The sequence below is a fragment of the Heterodontus francisci genome, chromosome 14, assembly GCF_036365525.1.
Source record: "Heterodontus francisci isolate sHetFra1 chromosome 14, sHetFra1.hap1, whole genome shotgun sequence".
In the NCBI taxonomy this organism is placed as follows: Eukaryota; Metazoa; Chordata; class Chondrichthyes; order Heterodontiformes; family Heterodontidae; genus Heterodontus; species Heterodontus francisci.
In genome coordinates, this window is record NC_090384.1 from 49521556 (window position 1) to 49539954 (window position 18399).

Below are 18399 nucleotides of genomic sequence, written 5' to 3' on the forward strand. Positions count from 1 at the left end.
CAAAATTGCAGCAATGATCCAATGTGCAGGCTCAATGATGTTAATGGAAAGGATAATGTGGTACTGATAAACATCAGCTACCTTATACCAGCTGATTGGCAAAACATTATGGCTTATTGCTTCCTAAAAAATATAGTGGGCCTACCCCTGCTATGCTGCATATCCCTGCTTTTTTGTTTTTCTCTGATTAAAATCACTCAACATCAAATTTCTCACGTGGCCTTAGCAATTATTTTTGAATTCATTCGGTGTGTAGATTATTGAGTAAATCCATAGTACTGGAGAAGTAATGCTCCCTGTTAATTGTATATTGAGTGAGTTTTATTTAGATGTATATTTATATTTAGTGGTGGGTATTAATTGGAGACATATAGGAGCAGGCTGAAAGAGGGTTTTTTGTTGGAGGTGCATGGTATGCAATGTGTCTCTCTGTAAATAAAATCTTCTAAGTGAATAAATATTGGTGCCAGTATTCCATCCTTCTGAGCCCCAAGATCCTCCTGGCTATTCAAGATTTAACACTCCCTTCTCTAGTTTCCACTTCTCTCCTGAAAATAATGATACACCCAGCTTTACATCATCTGCACCAGGCTGTTTGCAACCTAGTTGGCATACTTAACCCGAGATGAGCTTCCGACCACATATCCATGCCATCCCTAAGTCTGCATTTTTCCACTTCTGTAACATCACCCAGCTTTGGCCTTGCCTTAACTCATCTATTGCTGAAACCCTCATCCATGTCTTTGGCACCTCCAGACATGACTATTCCAATGCACTCATGGCTGGCCTCCCATGTTCTACCCTCCATAAACTTGAGGCCATCCAAAACTCTGCTGTCTTGTGTCCTAACTTGCACCAATTACTGTTCACCCATCACCCCTGTACTCGCAGACTGACACTGGCTCCCGATCAAGCAATGCCTTGATTTTTTTCTAAATCACTATCTCTGTAATTTCCTCCAACCCTCCGAAATATCTGCACACCTCTAAATTGGGCCTCTTGAGTATCTGTGATTTTAATCACTCCACCATTGATGGCCATTGCTTCAGCTGCCTGGGTCCTAAGATCTGGTATTTCCTCCCTAAACCTCTCCCTGACAAGAACAATAGCATGTATCAACTTAGCACAAGACACTATAGCTGACCAATCAGCAGCAAGAATAGCATGTACCTACCTATCACAGAACACAATTAGCAAGAATAAGAACATGTAATGACCTATCAACAGTAAGATCCCGGCCACATTCGCATTCTCCACCACTGTTTCCACCCGTTAGTTATTTTTCCAGACAACGGGCCAAGTACGCTGCCTGAAACTTCAACGGCTGCCAGTTCTTCTAAGAACTCCTTTTTCAAGGAAAGAACTGCTCTTTTCAGAGCAAATTCACTTGCTGTAAAACCATAAAATTGTCTTACTCAATGTTATTGCTCTCACCATGAAAAACTTCAAACAACTTTCAAAATGAATCACGTCACACTTTTCTGCATTAAATTTCATCATTTGGGAATAATGAGGGAGCCAGAAATATCTCTAACCAACAGTTGTCACCATTACCTGTGCAGCAACCAGAAATGAGGAATGTATTTTTCTTGACTTATGCTGCTGCTTGAATTTTGTTTGAAATGTGGCAGTAAGGAGGGAAAGAATGAATGTATCTCTCCAGCAGTACACCGTGAGCATCATGAGGTTACAGAGAAGATAATTGTCTATGTATGTTTTTGCACTCACTAAGTCATTTGAACATCACAGGAAGTTGAACTCACCAGTTTGCGCTGACACCATTTGCAGATCCCGCACATGGCAACCATTGCAGCAAGACAAATTACTACAGCCGCCGAAACTAGAGCCACATCCAGGGCGAACGAATCTGCAGGAAAACAAGGAAGAGGGATGAATTAGTTCCAAAGTCAGGAAACATGTCTTAAATCCACACTACAGGTAAGCACAAGGATTCAGTATATCACACACCGCCACTGACTAGCACTGACTTAATTCAAGGTTTCCTTTAAGTTCTTTTCTTCCACCTGTGGACATAATCAATTACACAATGTAACACGCATCTTTATATTCTGCACATTTGGTTTTCAGGTTAATTACTAGTTTGATGACATTTTTAAATGAAAATATATTACACTAATAATTATTTCTTCTGTTCTTAATTTTCATTCACTTCTGACAATATTTGTCAGCTTATTTATCATTGCTGCCGATACTTTAATCTCCGATCCTGCTGTCTTCACAGTCCAGAGTGTCTGCAGCCACGGCATGCGGTAAGTCCATTGAGGTGAAGAAGGAGCTGCGGGACCCGAGAGAAGTCCTGTGAAAAGGTGCCCCGAACACCCAAAACATCCACGAACGGCCCCCCCGGCCGCTACTTCAAAGCGCCCGCGGGAGATGGCTTGGAGAGCATCTGCAGCGCACTGTCGGCAATGCTGCATGCCTTTATTTAAACCACTGCAAAAAAAAACCCTTAGCAAATGTAATCACCTCTAAGTCTGCCAAATGATGCTTCACCTCCCGAAGGACGTGGATGAGCTTTCCGGACGTCGATGGTGGGCACTGAGGAAATGGCTTATTACCTGCACCAGATTCCACCCCCCCTCCCCCCCCCCTTTACCCCCCCTTCCACCCCCCTCCCCTTCCCTGCTCCACCCTCTCAGCTCACCCCCTCACAACCCCGTCCCAGCCCGCCCCCCCCTCGCACCATCTTCACCCCGCACCCCCTTCCCCTGCACCCCCCCCTCCTCCCTCTACCCCTCCCCCTTGCATCCCCTCCTCCCACCGGCACCATCCTACACCTGTGTAGGGGCCCCAACAACCCCACTGCCTTGTGGGCGTCTCGGGAGAGACCAAGGCTAAGGGAGTAAACCCTAACAGAAAATCCGGAGCGGAACCCCGTAGGCGGTCATGTGTCACCTTTGGCATGTTTCCGGCAGTTCCTGCAGCCATACTGGTGCCAAACGTCGTGTCCTGCACTCCTTTGGACCCCACCAGAAAGGCCGAGAGGGGGGTTTTGACGACTGGGCAACTCTCAACCTCCATAAATTTGCCCAGGCATGCGCCATGGAGAGGTCACTCCATAGTTGCCTCACAGCGACTGAAACAACACGGAAGGCAGCAGTTACGGGTTATAAGTCCAGATAAATTGGCGTAGAAACTGGGCGCCACGGGTTGCCTTTGTCGGTGGGAGAGGTCATTGCACCTCACTGGACAGCTACCGCCCGCCTCAAACCGGGCAGCCCCCGGTCAATAAGGTTCTGTCCCGCCACAGTCTGCCTGCTTCAATGGGTGCTTGGAGCTCAGGGTCATTGCCCGAAAGGTGGACTGATACACCGCACCAAACAACATGAAAAAAGGAAAGAAGGTACCAGCCCTTCGCTTTGCAAGCTGGAACGTCAGAACTATGTGTCCTGGACTGTCGGAAGACCTTACACAAATCAACGATTCTCGGAAGACCGCCATCATTAACAACGAGCTCAGTAGACTCAATGTGGACATTGCAGCACTTCAGGAGACACGCCTCCCCGCGAGTGGCTCTCTAGCAGAGCAAGACTACACCTTCTTCTGGCAGGGCAGGGATCCTGAAGAACCAAGACAGCATGGAGTGGGCTTCGCCATCAGAAACTCCTTGCTCAGCATGATAGAGCCTCCCTCAAATGGCTCGGAACGCATACTGTCCATCCGACTGCTCACCACCTCTGGTCCAGTACACCTACTCAGCATCTATGCTCCAACACTCTGTTCCGCACCTGAAGCTAAAGACCAGTTCTATGAACAACTCCATAACATCATTAGCAGCATCCCCAACACCGAACACCTATTCCTGCTGGGGGACTTTAATGCCAGGGTTGGGGCCGACCATGACTCATGGCCCTCCTGCCTTGGGCGCTATGGCGTTGGAAGGATGAATGAGAACGGGCAGAGACTGCTTGAGTTGTGTACCTATCATAACCTCTGCATCACCAACTCGTTCTTTCACACTAAACCCTGTCACCAGGTTTCATGGAGGCACCCAAGATCACGTCGTTGGCACCAGCTAGACCTCATTGTCACAAGGCGAGCCGCCTTAAACAGTGTTCAAATCACACGCAGCTTCCACAGTGCGGACTGCGACACCGACCACTCCCTGGTGTGCAGCAAGGTTAGACTCAGACCAAAGAAGTTGCATCATTCCAAGCAGAAGGGCCACCCGCGCATCAACACGAGCAGAATTTCTCACCCACAGCTGTTACAAAAATTTCTAAATTCACTTGTAACAGCCCTTCAAAACACTCCCACAGGGGATGCTGAGACCAAGTGGGCCCACATCAGAGACGCCATCTATGAGTCAGCTTTGACCACCTACGGCAAAAGTGCGAAGAGAAATGCAGACTGGTTTCAATCTCATAATGAAGAGCTGGAACCTGTCATAGCCGCTAAGCGCATTGCACTGTTGAACTACAAGAAAGCCCCCAGCGATTTAACATCCGCAGCACTTAAAGCAGCCAGAAGTACTGCACAAAGAACAGCTAGGCGTTGCGCAAACGACTACTGGCAACACCTATGCAGTCATATTCAGCTGGCCTCAGACACCGGAAACATCAGAGGAATGTATGATGGCATGAAGAGAGCTCTTGGGCCAACCATCAAGAAGATCACCCCCCTCAAATCTAAATCGGGGGACATAATCACTGACCAACGCAAACAGATGGACCGCTGGGTTGAGCACTACCTAGAACTGTACTCCAGGGAGAATGCTGTCACTGAGACTGCCCTCAATGCAGCCCAGCCTCTACCAGTCATGGATGAGCTGGACATACAGCCAACCAAATCGGAACTCAGTGATGCCATTGATTCCCTAGCCAGCGGAAAAGCCCCTGGGAAGGACAGCATTACCCCTGAAATAATCAAGAGTGCCAAGCCTGCTATACTCTCAGCACTACATGAACTGCTATGCCTGTGCTGGGACGAGGGAGCAGTACCCCAGGACATGCGCGATGCCAACATCATCACCCTCTATAAAAACAAAGGTGACCGCGGTGACTGCAACAACTACCGTGGAATCTCCCTGCTCAGCATAGTGGGGAAAGTCTTTGCTCGAGTCGCTCTGAACAGGCTCCAGAAGCTGGCCGAGCGCGTCTACCCTGAGGCACAGTGTGGCTTTCGTGCAGAGAGATCGACTATTGACATGCTGTTCTCCCTTCGTCAGATACAGGAGAAATGCCGTGAACAGCAGATGCCCCTCTACATTGCTTTCATTGATCTCACCAAAGCCTTTGACCTCGTCAGCAGACGTGGTCTCTTCAGACTACTAGAAAAGATCGGATGTCCACCAAAGCTACTAAGTATCATCACCTCATTCCATGACAATATGAAAGGCACAATTCAACATGGTGGCTCCTCATCAGAGCCCTTTCCTATCCTGAGTGGTGTGAAACAGGGCTGTGTTCTCGCACCCACACTTTTTGGGATTTTCTTCTCCCTGCTGCTTTCACATGCGTTCAAATCCTCTGAAGAAGGAATTTTCCTCCACACAAGATCAGGGGGCAGGTTGTTCAACCTTGCCCGTCTAAGAGCGAAGTCCAAAGTACGGAAAGTCCTCATCAGAGAACTCCTCTTTGCTGACGATGCTGCTTTAACATCTCACACTGAAGAATGCCTGCAGAGTCTCATCGACAGGTTTGCGTCTGCCTGCAATGAATTTGGCCTAACCATCAGCCTCAAGAAAACGAACATCATGGGGCAGGATGTCAGAAATGCTCCATCCATCAATATTGGCGACCACGCTCTGGAAGTGGTTCAAGAGTTCACCTACCTAGGCTCAACTATCACCAGTAACCTGTCTCTAGATGCAGAAATCAACAAGCGCATGGGTAAGGCTTCCACTGCTATGTTCAGACTGGCCAAGAGAGTGTGGGAAAATGGCGCACTGACACGGAACACAAAAGTCCGAGTGTATCAGGCCTGTGTCCTCAGTACCTTGCTCTACGGCAGCGAGGCCTGGACAACGTATGCCAGCCAAGAGCGACGTCTCAATTCATTCCATCTTCGCTGCCTTCGGAGAATACTTGGCATCAGGTGGCAGGACTATATCTCCAACACAGAAGTCCTTGAAGCGGCCAACATCCCCAGCTTATACACACTACTGAGTCAGCGGCGCTTGAGATGGCTTGGCCATGTGAGCCGCATGGAAGATGGCAGGATCCCCAAAGACACATTGTACAGCGAGCTCGCCACTGGTATCAGACCCACCGGCCGTCCATGTCTCCGTTATAAAGACGTCTGCAAACGCGACATGAAATCGTGTGACATTGATCACAAGTCGTGGGAGTCAGTTGCCAGCATTCGCCAGAGCTGGCGGGCAGCCATAAAGACAGGGCTAAATTGTGGCGAGTCGAAGAGACTTAGTAGTTGGCAGGAAAAAAGACAGAGGCGCAAGGGGAGAGCCAACTGTGCAACAGCCCCAACAAACAAATTTCTCTGCAGCACCTGTGGAAGAGCCTGTTACTCCAGAATTGGCCTTTATAGCCACTCCAGGCGCTGCTTCACAAACCACTGACCACCTCCAGGCGCGTATCCATTGTCTCTCGAGATAAGGAGGCCCAAAAGAAGATTTATCATTATCATTTAGCAATGATAAATGTATTGTACACTTAATCTATCACACTGAATAATTAAAGGGCAAGGCTGGCTGTAGCTTTTCAGGTATACGGGTCCACTTATTTGGATTGAGACTCATGGTTTTCATTTTAAAAATGTACCGCATTTTAGTATCAACATAAACTGAGAAATCACAGATACTGGAAACATGAAATGAAAATGTTAGGAGTGCATAATGGATGGATAGGTGTCCTATTCAACACCAAGCTCAGCTTCCGAACGCATAACCACTCTGTCTACCTCAATCACCATAACTCAGCCATTTCTGTTCCACCTCAGTTTATGTACTAATATGCCTTAATCACCTCCCGACACAACTATTCCAATATTCTCCTGGCCGCCTTCCCATTCTCCAACTTATGTAAATTTCAGCTGATTCAAAATTCCGTTAGCTATATCTAAGTCCATGCCAAGTCCTGCTTGCCCAACACCCCAGTTCTCATGGACGATGTTGGCCAGGGGCTGCAAGAAGTACAGAATCTGTTACAAACTACTGGATTGGTTGTGAACTATAGTAACCTGAGCTCAGACACTGGCCTGTGCTGGTAAAAACCAGTTTGACTAATTAATTTATGTGACAGGCAAGGGAGAGATCACAGGAATAGAGCCTTATTTGGACACGGTGTGATACCGGGGTCTTTGGGCCTGGGCCAATATGGAGAAGATACGAACGAGGTGAGCAGGCCTAAACCAACCAGAAAGAAACAGCACAGCTCGAAGAGATAAGAAAGAGAATAAGTATGGAGAATCTCAGGCATAGAGCCAGCGAGAAACTCCGGAGACCAACCATCGCGGAAGACCCTACGTGAGCAACGCGGCGACAACATAAAAGAGAGAGAGAACGGAACGCCTGGCCAGCGTCGGCTCTCCCCTTTTCGGGTATTATCCTTTGTTTTCTGTGACTAGGTCAGGGAAAGGTCAGAGGAACCTAGTGGGTGTGCTGATCAATTCTAGCTAGCTTTGTTATTAACTGTATAACCCAGTTTGAGTTGCATGCTTTTGTTTAACCAAGTGTATAAGCCTTATTCTTACATTGTACAACAACGTGAATAAAGTAAATTGATAGTTAAAGAAAGGACTGAGTTTCCTCCTCTTTGTACTAGGCCATTAACCGTAGCCAGTGGATTAGGTGGAGGGTGGCTCTCCTGTAACCCCGATATCCCGAACACCCAGCCTGAGCTTGAATTAAGAGGACTTAGTCCCATGTGACGGCCAGGATCAAGTGGGCGAAGGGAATAAAGGGACCAAAGGGGAGTTGACTCCGCGCCACGGTTTACAACCAGCACTGGCTTCCGATTGTTCTATGCCTTAAATTTAAAATTCTCATCCTTGTGTTAAAATGCCTTTGTTGTTTTGCTTTGTTATATTCTTGTGGCTTCCTCCTGCCCTACACCATCAAATCTCCTTCCAACTCTCTGACTTGGACATGTATCGCAATTTCCTCATCATCACTGGGTCAATATAGTTAATTTCCTACTTAACATCATTGTGAGAGTACAATCACCACAGGGACTGCAGCAGCCAAGGAAAAGGTTCATCATTAGCTTATTGACCTAGTCAGTCAATGATGCCCACATCCATTCACTGTGGAGAATGCCACAGAAGATCCTCTAGCAGAATGGTATCCACCTGATGCTCCCAAACCACAGGGATCAGCCCTCAAAGCCAAGTCAATGTCATCCAATTTGCACATATATTTATCATCTGGTGGTTTGTGCTGTTTAGATTATATGGGCCTGGAGGCTTGAGAGAACACTTTTTAAAGAAATTGCCCCCTTGGTGAATAAATCCCAAATCAGAAAACTAAGATCTGTTTGTATTAGCAGCTTGAGATATATTTATGAATCAATGGGAACATGGATTTTTCTTAATGTTACACTGAGATTTTCATGAACAAATTAGAATCAATTGTTGAAGATGGCAAAGGGCTGGAATGCATAGTCTTGGCTGACACTCCAGTACACTACTGATGCAGTGCTAGTGGGGCTGTTCTTTGGGTGAGCTGCTAAAATGAAGTTACATCCATCTTTTCAAGTGCATGTTAAAGCTGAAATTGGAAGACAATGGAGTCGGTATTCTGGAAGAGTAATATGAAATGGTCCAAGGGCCTTTTTATTCAGATTCTATCTAATTATTAACTGTACTTGCCCCAGTTTTGGGAGGGCAGGAGACATTGATATTCTACATTTTTATAACCAAAATATAGTGTATTTAAAAAAAAAATCTTGTGCTGTTATCTTGCGCAGATAACACTGTCATGTTGCTGATCATCTTTATGATGCTAAAGTTCATCAGTCCAATAAAATCTGAAAGCTATTCTACATGTTTGTGCTATAGTAGATACTGTAGCTAAGTTTTGGAGCATGAATTCTTGGCACATTAGCCCTCTTGGCTATTCTTGGCAGTTTCAGAAGTTCACCATCTCAAATTATTGAATGACAATTCCCTTTGCACCGGAGGCTTGGAGAATAGCGGCTTTTCATTTTTTTTAAAGTTATTTTATCACACACGATGAAATTAAGCTGTAAGAAACCATATGGTGAGAACCAATATAAATGGTAATGCACAACAATGCTGATCCATGAGCTCCAGCTCACCTATCCAATTACCAAAATAGGCTTACATTCTCCAATCGAAGGCTCATCCTCACTTGTTCTAAATATACCCTCTGGCCCATTTACTAATTAGCAACCTTGGCCCATTGACTTTAATCACAATGATATAGAAAGTAATAGAATTGAGGCCCAACATTAGGATATAGACTACAAGTAGCAATCCAGGAATACTTCCAATGCTGAACACTAATCAGAACAGGAATAGTAAGGTGACTAAGGCAATTGCATGGCTGAGAAAATAGCTTAGGCGTACTTGAGGAGATGATGCAACAAGGAAAGGTTCAGATTCCTGAGACATTGGGACCAGCTCTTGGATAGAAGTGAACTATACAGGACAAATAGATTTCACTGAAACCTGCCTTAGTTAGGAGCGTAACCAGTGCTGCGGAGGAGAACTTAAACTAATATACCACTGGGAAGAGGGAAAAATAAGAAGTAAAAGGGGCAAGAGATGTAGCAAAAGTAAAAGAGAAAAGCAGGAATGTTTTAAAGAACAACCAGAATGTGGAAGGATTAAAATGAGTAAGACTGTTAGACAGACAGGGGCAGGTTCAGTTTTTTTCTGAATGTTCTGAATGAGATTGTCGAGCTAGAAGCACAAATAGTTATAATTCGGTATGATATAACAGCATGAACAGAGACTAGGCTTAAACTATGACAGGAATGGGAACTAAACATTCACGGGTATAGGGAATAGAATAGAAATAAAAGGCAAAATACTGTTGGAAATCTGAAATAAAAACAGAAAGTGCTGGAAATACTCAGCAGGTCTGGCAGCATCTGTGGAGACAGAAACAGAGTTAACGTTTCAGGTCTGTAACCTTTCATCAGAACTGGTTCTCCCTCCACAGATGCTTCCAGACCTGCTGAGCATTTCCAGCATTTTCTGTCTTTATTTCAGAAAAAAAAAGGATTGGTTGTCTAAATCTTTACTATACTAGAATATCGGGATACAGAGGAGATGGTGTGAATCTGAATCCAGTTGGTTCAGGTTAAGGAAAAAGATGGGAATTTTCTTATATAGATCAACATACAGTGGGAAGGAGATAGAAGTTATACATTGACTAATTATGAAGATAATCAAAATAACAGATTACTTTAATTATTTGAAGGACTTCAATGAGATAAAAAAGGAACCAGCAAAAATAAATTATGCAGAAAATCTGCAGAAAGGTCAGTGGACAAACAATAGAAAGCTTTCAAGCAAGAGTTAATTAGGTACAAACTAGACATAGCCCCACAAGAAAATGACTGCAGCTAAAGCTAGAATTTTTTTGGATGAGTTAAAAAGTTAGAACTTAAAAATGAGGGAAATCTTGGCTTACTAATACAAAATAAACTGAGTAAAGAAATATAGAGGGGCAGCAAAAAAAGTTAGGAAGGCGCCTAGAATAAAGCACACCAACCAGGTTTCTTTAATCAACAACAATATTAACTATTATAAAAACAAGTCTTAACCAATAATGAGATAACTCCACATACGAAAAGCTCCTTATTTCCCTAGCCCTCTTGCATACACATACATTAAAAATAACGGTTAACCAGGGAAAAAGGATTTTCTGGTTTACAGCTGTCTCATAGGACTGAAAGGAATAATAAAATAACTTAGGTTGTCACGTTCTGGTAGGAGGTTCTTCGGTTTGGTAAGGTGTCACAGAGACGAATAGTCGGATGCCACTCAAAGTCTCTCCAGGTTAGGTTGATGAACAATCTGTATTGGGTAGGCATTCAAGGCAATTCCACTGCAGCAGGCTTCACATAGGTCTTTCATAAGGGCTGTAGCAACAGATCTTCTTAGGTTTTACAGCAGCAGTATAGTCGTAGAAGTTTTCTTCAAATTTCAGGATTTCTTAAAACACAGGAGGCAACAGGAACCACTTGATGCAGGGATTTTTCAGAGAAAAGAGGCAATAGGAATCTGCCACCTTTGAAATACAGGGTTTCTTCTCAAGAGAGAGAGGTAACACTTTTTCTGGGTCTTCCTCTCTGATCTCCAGGCAGGTCAAAACTAAATTTCAAATGCCTGCTCTTTGTCCAACTCACTGGCTTTTTAAAAAGGTCCAAAGTCAAAGCAAACCTTCCTGAACAGGTCACATGTCCAGACATAAAGTCTCCCTTGTCATTCAAAGTGTTGCTCTGAGGAGGTCAAACCCCTTGTTGGTTTCCTTGAAATTGCCTGCTTTCCTGTCCTTGTATACAAGTTCAGCTTCCTTTCAAAACATCCAAATATCTCAGCTATTTACAGGTGTCAATGTCCACTGGAAAATCCTTTTTCAGTTTTTTTAAAACACACAGAATTCTAAGTTTTTTTTAATACAAAAACAAAAACCTTGTAACAATTTACTCTGTTTCCAATGATTGAGGAGTCATTTGATTTAAGATGATTGGCAAAAGAACCAGAGGCTACATGAGGAAAAACTTTTTAAATGCAACAAGTGGTTAGGATTTGGCATGGACTACCTGATAGGGTTGGATGCAGATTCAATTGAGGCCTTTAAGAAGCAATTGGAAAAATACTTGAAGGAGAAAAGGTTGCAGAGACAGGAAGAAAGAGTGGCAGAGTGGGAATAACTGGATAACTCAAAACAGCCAGTACAGACTCAATGGGCCAAATGGCCTCCTTCTATAATGTCCTATTCTATGAAAAACTATAATTAGATGCTGTACCATGCAGACTTCAGGATCTCTCTGGATGGATGAATTAAAATGGCCTGGAAGGCATCCCTAATCTGCAATTACCTTCCAATCTCGTGAAAGGATGCAAGAGGAGGTGGTTGCACAACCTGTAGAAAAGGAAGTAGTATGAAAAATGTTGGTGGAACACAAAGAGAAAAGGGTATCAGTTTCTTAATGACATATACCCCAGAAAGTCAAGGAGGAAAAAGCAGAAGCACTAACTACAATGTTTTAAACTTCCTTGGTTATGGAAGTTATACCAGAGGGCTGGAGGATTGCCAATGTAATAACATAAACCCTACCTATTTAATTTAATCCATTACTCTCAGACAAACTAGACAAAAGTAACACAAGAAGATGCAGCATTAAAATTAATTTCTGTAATTAAATATCAAAGCAAAATTAAACTAATGACAAATTGCAGATGTGGAAGAACTTTTCTTTTATCATGTAGAAACACGTGGACTGGCTTGAGGTATTATGATCTCAAAGTGTGTATTTTTTTAATAGCGTGTGATGCTGTTAATGAATTAATGGCAGAGTTGGTTAATTGAGTTTGAGTGTGTTCATGTTGACATGCTAGAACTTGATCAGAACATAACAGAAGAAAATAGCTTAATGCACCTTAGCAATTGACAAAGATTCTCTCCCCATCTCTTTTTTTCTGGACCAGAGCCAGACCAGACAACCAGCTACCAAATCACTACCATCATTCATCTGGTTCTTAGGTAAGCATATGAGCAACCCTTCAGTAAACCAGCCTTTGGTTTTCATCACTCAAAACTATCCCTCAAGGAATTAGTGACATAGGGAGCTGGCGCTGCAAAACAGAAACACCAATGTTTTGTGGTTGACTGGGCTCTCATATGATGGACTGTCTTGCAATAATGGTTTTTCACACCAGAGTTGTAATATACTGACATTATGTACCTGCCATTTCACTGGTTTTCGGTATGCCCATTATTCGCCTAATAGGAATGGCAGCAGGCTTTGTCAAAGTTCTACTGGACCTTCCACCCTCCCCCCATGATTGACAATACTATAGTGGTTATGGGGCAAAAATGATAGAATTGAGAAACAATTACGCACGCAGTACTAATTTATTGTAGTTAGAGAAGGCTATAATAATTGTCAGGACATCCGTGAGATCTGGCTAACACATGCTGGTTTCATTTAATCTCCATCATACTGAAAGGTATTTCCTTCATTTGGGTGATGAAAGTATTGTGGACAAGAAATAATTAATGATGCGTCTGTCTCACTTCGGCAAAGGAGTTTCAAGGACGGTGATCCAAGAGTTTATCTACAACGTTGCAATCAGCAAACTGAAACTGCCATGAGCTACAACTTGTTTTAAAATTGGGCAGCTGAATTCTGTATGTGCGATTTTTTTTTTAAAAAGCCTTACAACTGATGAGTGAGATCATTATATTTTGTTGAAGGTCTGATGCTTTTAGCCTTTAACTTTTTCTCCAGTTTTCTTCCCCCTTTTCCTAAGGGTGCGAGTCGTGTTAAAGAATGGTTCCATGGCTGCAGATTGCAACAGTCCTGTGCTTCACTCAACTGGCCCTTTTTCCCACATGAACTTACACAATGAATTAATGCATATTGAGAGTAAATTGCATGTAATTACAAGACAGACAGAAGCTGCCAATAACTAGGGTAAATGATTTGTCACAGCATGATGTCCTGCAAATGACCTCTTTCATCTGAACCTGCAGCACGACGCTGATCACTTTCACCCGAGGACAGTGATTTGACTGGCTGGAATCAGAGCATTTTATAGGACAGGTTGGATAGGCGAGTAGATGTTTTCCTGTCCGTCATTTCTTGTATGTATCTTTGTATGATATGTTAATAGCAAGAACTGGAAGGAGCAGATTATACCTATTGTGCGGTGGCACAGAGGAAAATGTACTGAGAAAAATATATTTCTATTGACATTTCTCCATGACACACACTATCCATTACCAAGACGAAGGTCAGAAACTTGCTTTCAGGTTTCTGCTTGTGTAAATACTTAAGGCCTTTGGAAGATATGCAGCAGCAGCAGCACCAACGACAAGTTCTCCAGTTCATTAGTTTCCTTTTTATCAATGTTGGGAAGTGCCTTTTCTCCACGTAGGTTAGAAAACAACTTCATAAAAGGTCTATAAAAGTGGATGACTGATTGCCTGTACAAAATACAGATGCTTGGAGACGCTGATTATCACGAACCCTAAGTCGCCTTTATAGCCACTCCAGGCGCTGCTTCACAAACCACTGACCACCTCCAGGCGCGTATCCATTGTCTCTCGAGATAAGGAGGCCCAAAAGAAAGAAAAGAAAAGTCGCAGCACGCGTGCTCCGCGATTCCCACTCTGCAGGCCGCGCCACCTTTTACTTCCCCGGTGTGTCGCGGCCTTCATGAGTGATGTGACTGCACTCTGGAATTCTCTTCCTCCATTCAAATACCTCCTTAAATCTTAACCCTTTGATTATGGCCTTGGCCAGCTGCATTCATCATGCTCAGTGTAACACAATACAGGGATTCTGATGTTAGAACAGAACATTTTGGAAATACCCACAGGTCAGTCAGCATCTCTAAGCAGAAAAGATAGGTTGCGACATTTTAGGTTCTGATGACGGCACAAGCCTTTGAAGCACAACACGAACATATGAGCACCTGAATTTGGAGAGGCACACAGTCATGAAACACACTGTTATATCACTTTTTAATATTTAATACTACACAGGATTTTTTGGAGGTTAGCTGGAAGAAATTCCAATGCCGATCAGGTTAGTGGGTGCACTGCAAACAAAGCAGTGAGGGTGGAAAAGATCAACTTTGCTAATGGAAGGATAAACATTTCCAAATCTAGATATGTCAGATATTACAGTTGAAAATTGAAATTATTCTCAAGTTGCTCAGTTTGACAGAAATAAGGTGTTATAACCACAATTTAAAAAACTTGTTTCAATTCAAGACTGAATGCCCGGTGTGTATTGAGATACATTGGTCAGTGCAAGAATAAATAAAGGCGGCAAAAGGTGAGCTAATTCCCTATTAGGAAGACGACAATGAAATCAGACATCACAAATTGCCAATGAACAGAATGTCTAATAACAATGATTACTGTCTAATAAAGTTCTAACCACATAAAAATCCTCAAAGTTCTTGATCAACAAGAGATCATCTATGCCGGCAGTATTTTTCCTAAAACATTTCAGCAGAATACTTGGCTGTGGAGGCAAGTGAGAGCTTGCAGTTGCATATAAATTGCGTATTGAGCCGAGTTATTGCATAATTAGCTTCTAAAGTACACGACATGGAAATACGCCCAGCAGCTCCCAGTAGATATGTCTTCCTCCCAATGCCTCATAATACCACTGCCCACAGCTACCAGCTAGAAACTGTACTTGAATTTTTACATTACAATTTTAACAATGTCATAAGATATATTTCCTGAGATTTCAACAGTTTGGCCAGAGACTAATTCTCTGGCTCATTTTATTTCTCCTTTTCCTACCTTTATGTCATGAAGGTGGAGATTTCGACTGGAGTACAGCTCTGCAGGTACTGTTTCTAAGTGATCATGTTTTTTGTGCAAGTCTGGACAGCAAATATCAGCACAGTATTTCATCGTAGGTCAGCATAATTGAACCCAGTCCTATCATCACCTAATTCCACAAATATGGACCTTCTTTTCGATAGTGATCGATTGTGGAGACCATGGTTGGCTCTTTCTAACCTATGAACATATATCAATTGTCATTGGAAATCATCTAGCATTTGAGCACAGCAAGACTCCGAGAAATAATTATAATGTCTCTATGCCAGATTCTACATCTAAAGAGAGCTAATGAAAAGAGACTGTATTTATATAGCACCTTATGTTGGAGAAACTCTTCAATGCTTCACAACAATCAAGTCATTTGACATGCAATGATTATTCTATGAAAGCAGTTCTGCTCCAGTAATATTCCACAGGCAGCAATGAAATGAATGGCCAATCTATTTTTAGAGAATGGAATCTTTGCCAAGCTATCAGGAAAATTATTCTTCAAATAGTGCAATAAAAATATTTAATCTCCAGCTGATCCGAAGCATGACACCTTCAAGAATACTCCCTCAGCCAATTGTCAGTCTTGGCTCAGTGGTAGCACTCTTGTTTCAGGAGATTGTGGGTTCCATCCCTATTCCCGATACTTGAGCACAAAATCTACTCGGAGGTGCCATCTTTCAGATGAGACGTTAAACCAAGGCCCTGTCTGCTTTTTCCATTGCATGTGAAAGATTCCATGATATCTTTTGAAGAAATGCAAGGGATATTTCCCAGTGACCTGGCCAACTTTTAGCCCTCAGCTAACAGCATTTAAAACCAATGATCTGATTATTATCTCATTGCTGTTTGTGGGACCTTGATGCGTGCAAATTGGCTGCCTCATTTGTTACAACAGTGACTAAACTTTAAAAGTACTTTGTTGTCTGTAAAGCACTTTGGGGTCATCCTGAGGTTATGAAAGTTGCTATATAAATGCAAATCTCTCTTTACAATTACAGATCTACATTTGTGTTGAAGTCCTGGAGTGGGGTATAACCTTCTACTTCAGAAACAAAAGTGCTACCAGATCAGTCAAGTTGACAGTCATAAGTGAATATATCTCTTTGGCCCAATCTAGCAGAGAACTTTAGAATGCAAATACTAATATCAGCATGAAACGTTCATACATAGTGTTAAGTAACCTGACTATAGAGCAGTATCTAATCTAAAAGATTTGTGAAGTAATTAGAAGTGTTACACCAATGTGCTTTGTTGAATAATTTTCTTTAATCCACTGACAGGAGATCTGATTTTTTTTTTAAAAAGACATTTAAAAAAGAAAAGCTACAAGGATGACTTTGCTGGCAGCTTAGGATGGTCACCTAATTTTCAAAACTGTATCCTATACTGCAAAACTGTGAGGAGGGAGACAAAATGTCTGCTCATATCCCAGCAAGAACCAAGACCCAAGAAGTTTAAGGGCCTGTTCTTTTTCATTTTAGCAAGAGAGAAATACTGAATGATTGAGTGACTGTCAGGTGACAAGCCCCTCCCCATCTGTGGTTTTAAGCTTGTGCCTTTCTGCAGTAGAGAGGGATGAAGTAACTGGACTCAGACACTTGCAGACCTGAGTGGGGGTCTCTCCCTCTCTCTCCATTCCAGTTTGAAAGCTTTCAAATACTGCCTGTTGACTGACCACCTTTGCATACTCCAGTTACTTGTTAAGCACAAAATTTCCCTTCTATATCTCCAGCTTCTCTTGGTGGCTTTAAAAATACTTCCCTTTGAAATTTCTCCTCTTACAAAAATGTTGCTTTAATGTCAATGGACTTATATTCCCATGACTGTGTCGCTAAAAGGGCTAGGAAAATCCTCAAACTTGCTTTTCCTGCTGTTGGGGAGTCTACTGTAACTTCCTGGTCGCCAAGTCATTCCTCAAATCCCCAAGCCACAAGTCTGGCCTTCGTTTTATATGTACCATCGGGAAGTACTTTCTCTGTACAGATCCTTCTATGGGACAATGCTGGTTGTCCTCTACCTCTGTGTATACGCAAAACTCTCTCCAACTGTCAAGCTCTTTTTGTTTGGCATCCTTCATCAATTTACCATCTAACTTGTTAGTAGCCACTAGGGCTTCTCTATTGTAAGGGCTCCTACTTCTTGTGGCACACCTCACCTGCTCTCTGGTCCTTGCTCTAGTGAAACCACGTCCCCTACTAGAGTTCCCATCCCTACAACTACTCAACTTGTGCCTCCTATAATCAGACTTTCTTTCACAAGGTCATGACCTTTTCTTTGGACTATGATCATCTTCAGACCCACTGTCTGAACTTATAGTATGTTTTCTGGCCTTCCATATTTTTACTTCCTTCTGCCAATCTATAGGTCTGATCATGTCCCTTGTCTTGCACATTCAGCCAATGTTTGTATTTCCCTGTGGCCTTTCCTTCTTTTCCTATAATGATGGCTTCCCTCCATTCACTAGTCCCTTCTGGCATGTATGTCACTCTAGTCCCAACTTTCAGTAATTGACCTTTGGGATAAATGGCCTGATCTGGATCTTCACTATCACTTGGTCCACTCTCAGTCAGCCCATTATCTGCCACAACCTGTTGCTCGCAAAGGTCCGACATATGTGTATGCAAAGTACATGGTGCATCATCAGTGTCCGTCATTTGTTCAGATTCTGTCAATGTATAATCAGTGCCAATAAGCCTCGAGGAATGTACTCTAATGGTTTGGTTGCCATATTGCAAAATCACCATTTTGCCATCAGTGCCTATAACTTTTCCTGGGCCTCTTCCTTTTTTCTGCCCTTCTCTTTTGTAATACATCATATCCCCAGTATCAAAATTCTTTCTGTTGGCCTGATCCGATACCTCAAAGTTCTCCAGATTTTTTGTGAAACCTCCGCCTTAATAAATGCTCTTCCTGCATGCATGGCA

At 43.0% G+C, this 18399-nt stretch overlaps 1 protein-coding gene across 7 annotated transcripts in view; it reads right to left on the reverse strand.

Moving 5' to 3' along the window:
* The window catches only part of LOC137377033 (synaptotagmin-7-like), a 1016894-nt gene that overhangs the window by 546080 nt on the left and 452415 nt on the right, over positions 1-18399 (reverse strand). For all 7 annotated transcript variants that reach the window (XM_068046201.1, XM_068046202.1, XM_068046200.1 and 4 more), the window contains exon 2: positions 1764-1867. In XM_068046201.1, coding sequence (XP_067902302.1) covers positions 1764-1867 — 104 coding nt within the window. The remainder of the gene's footprint in view (positions 1-1763; positions 1868-18399) is intronic.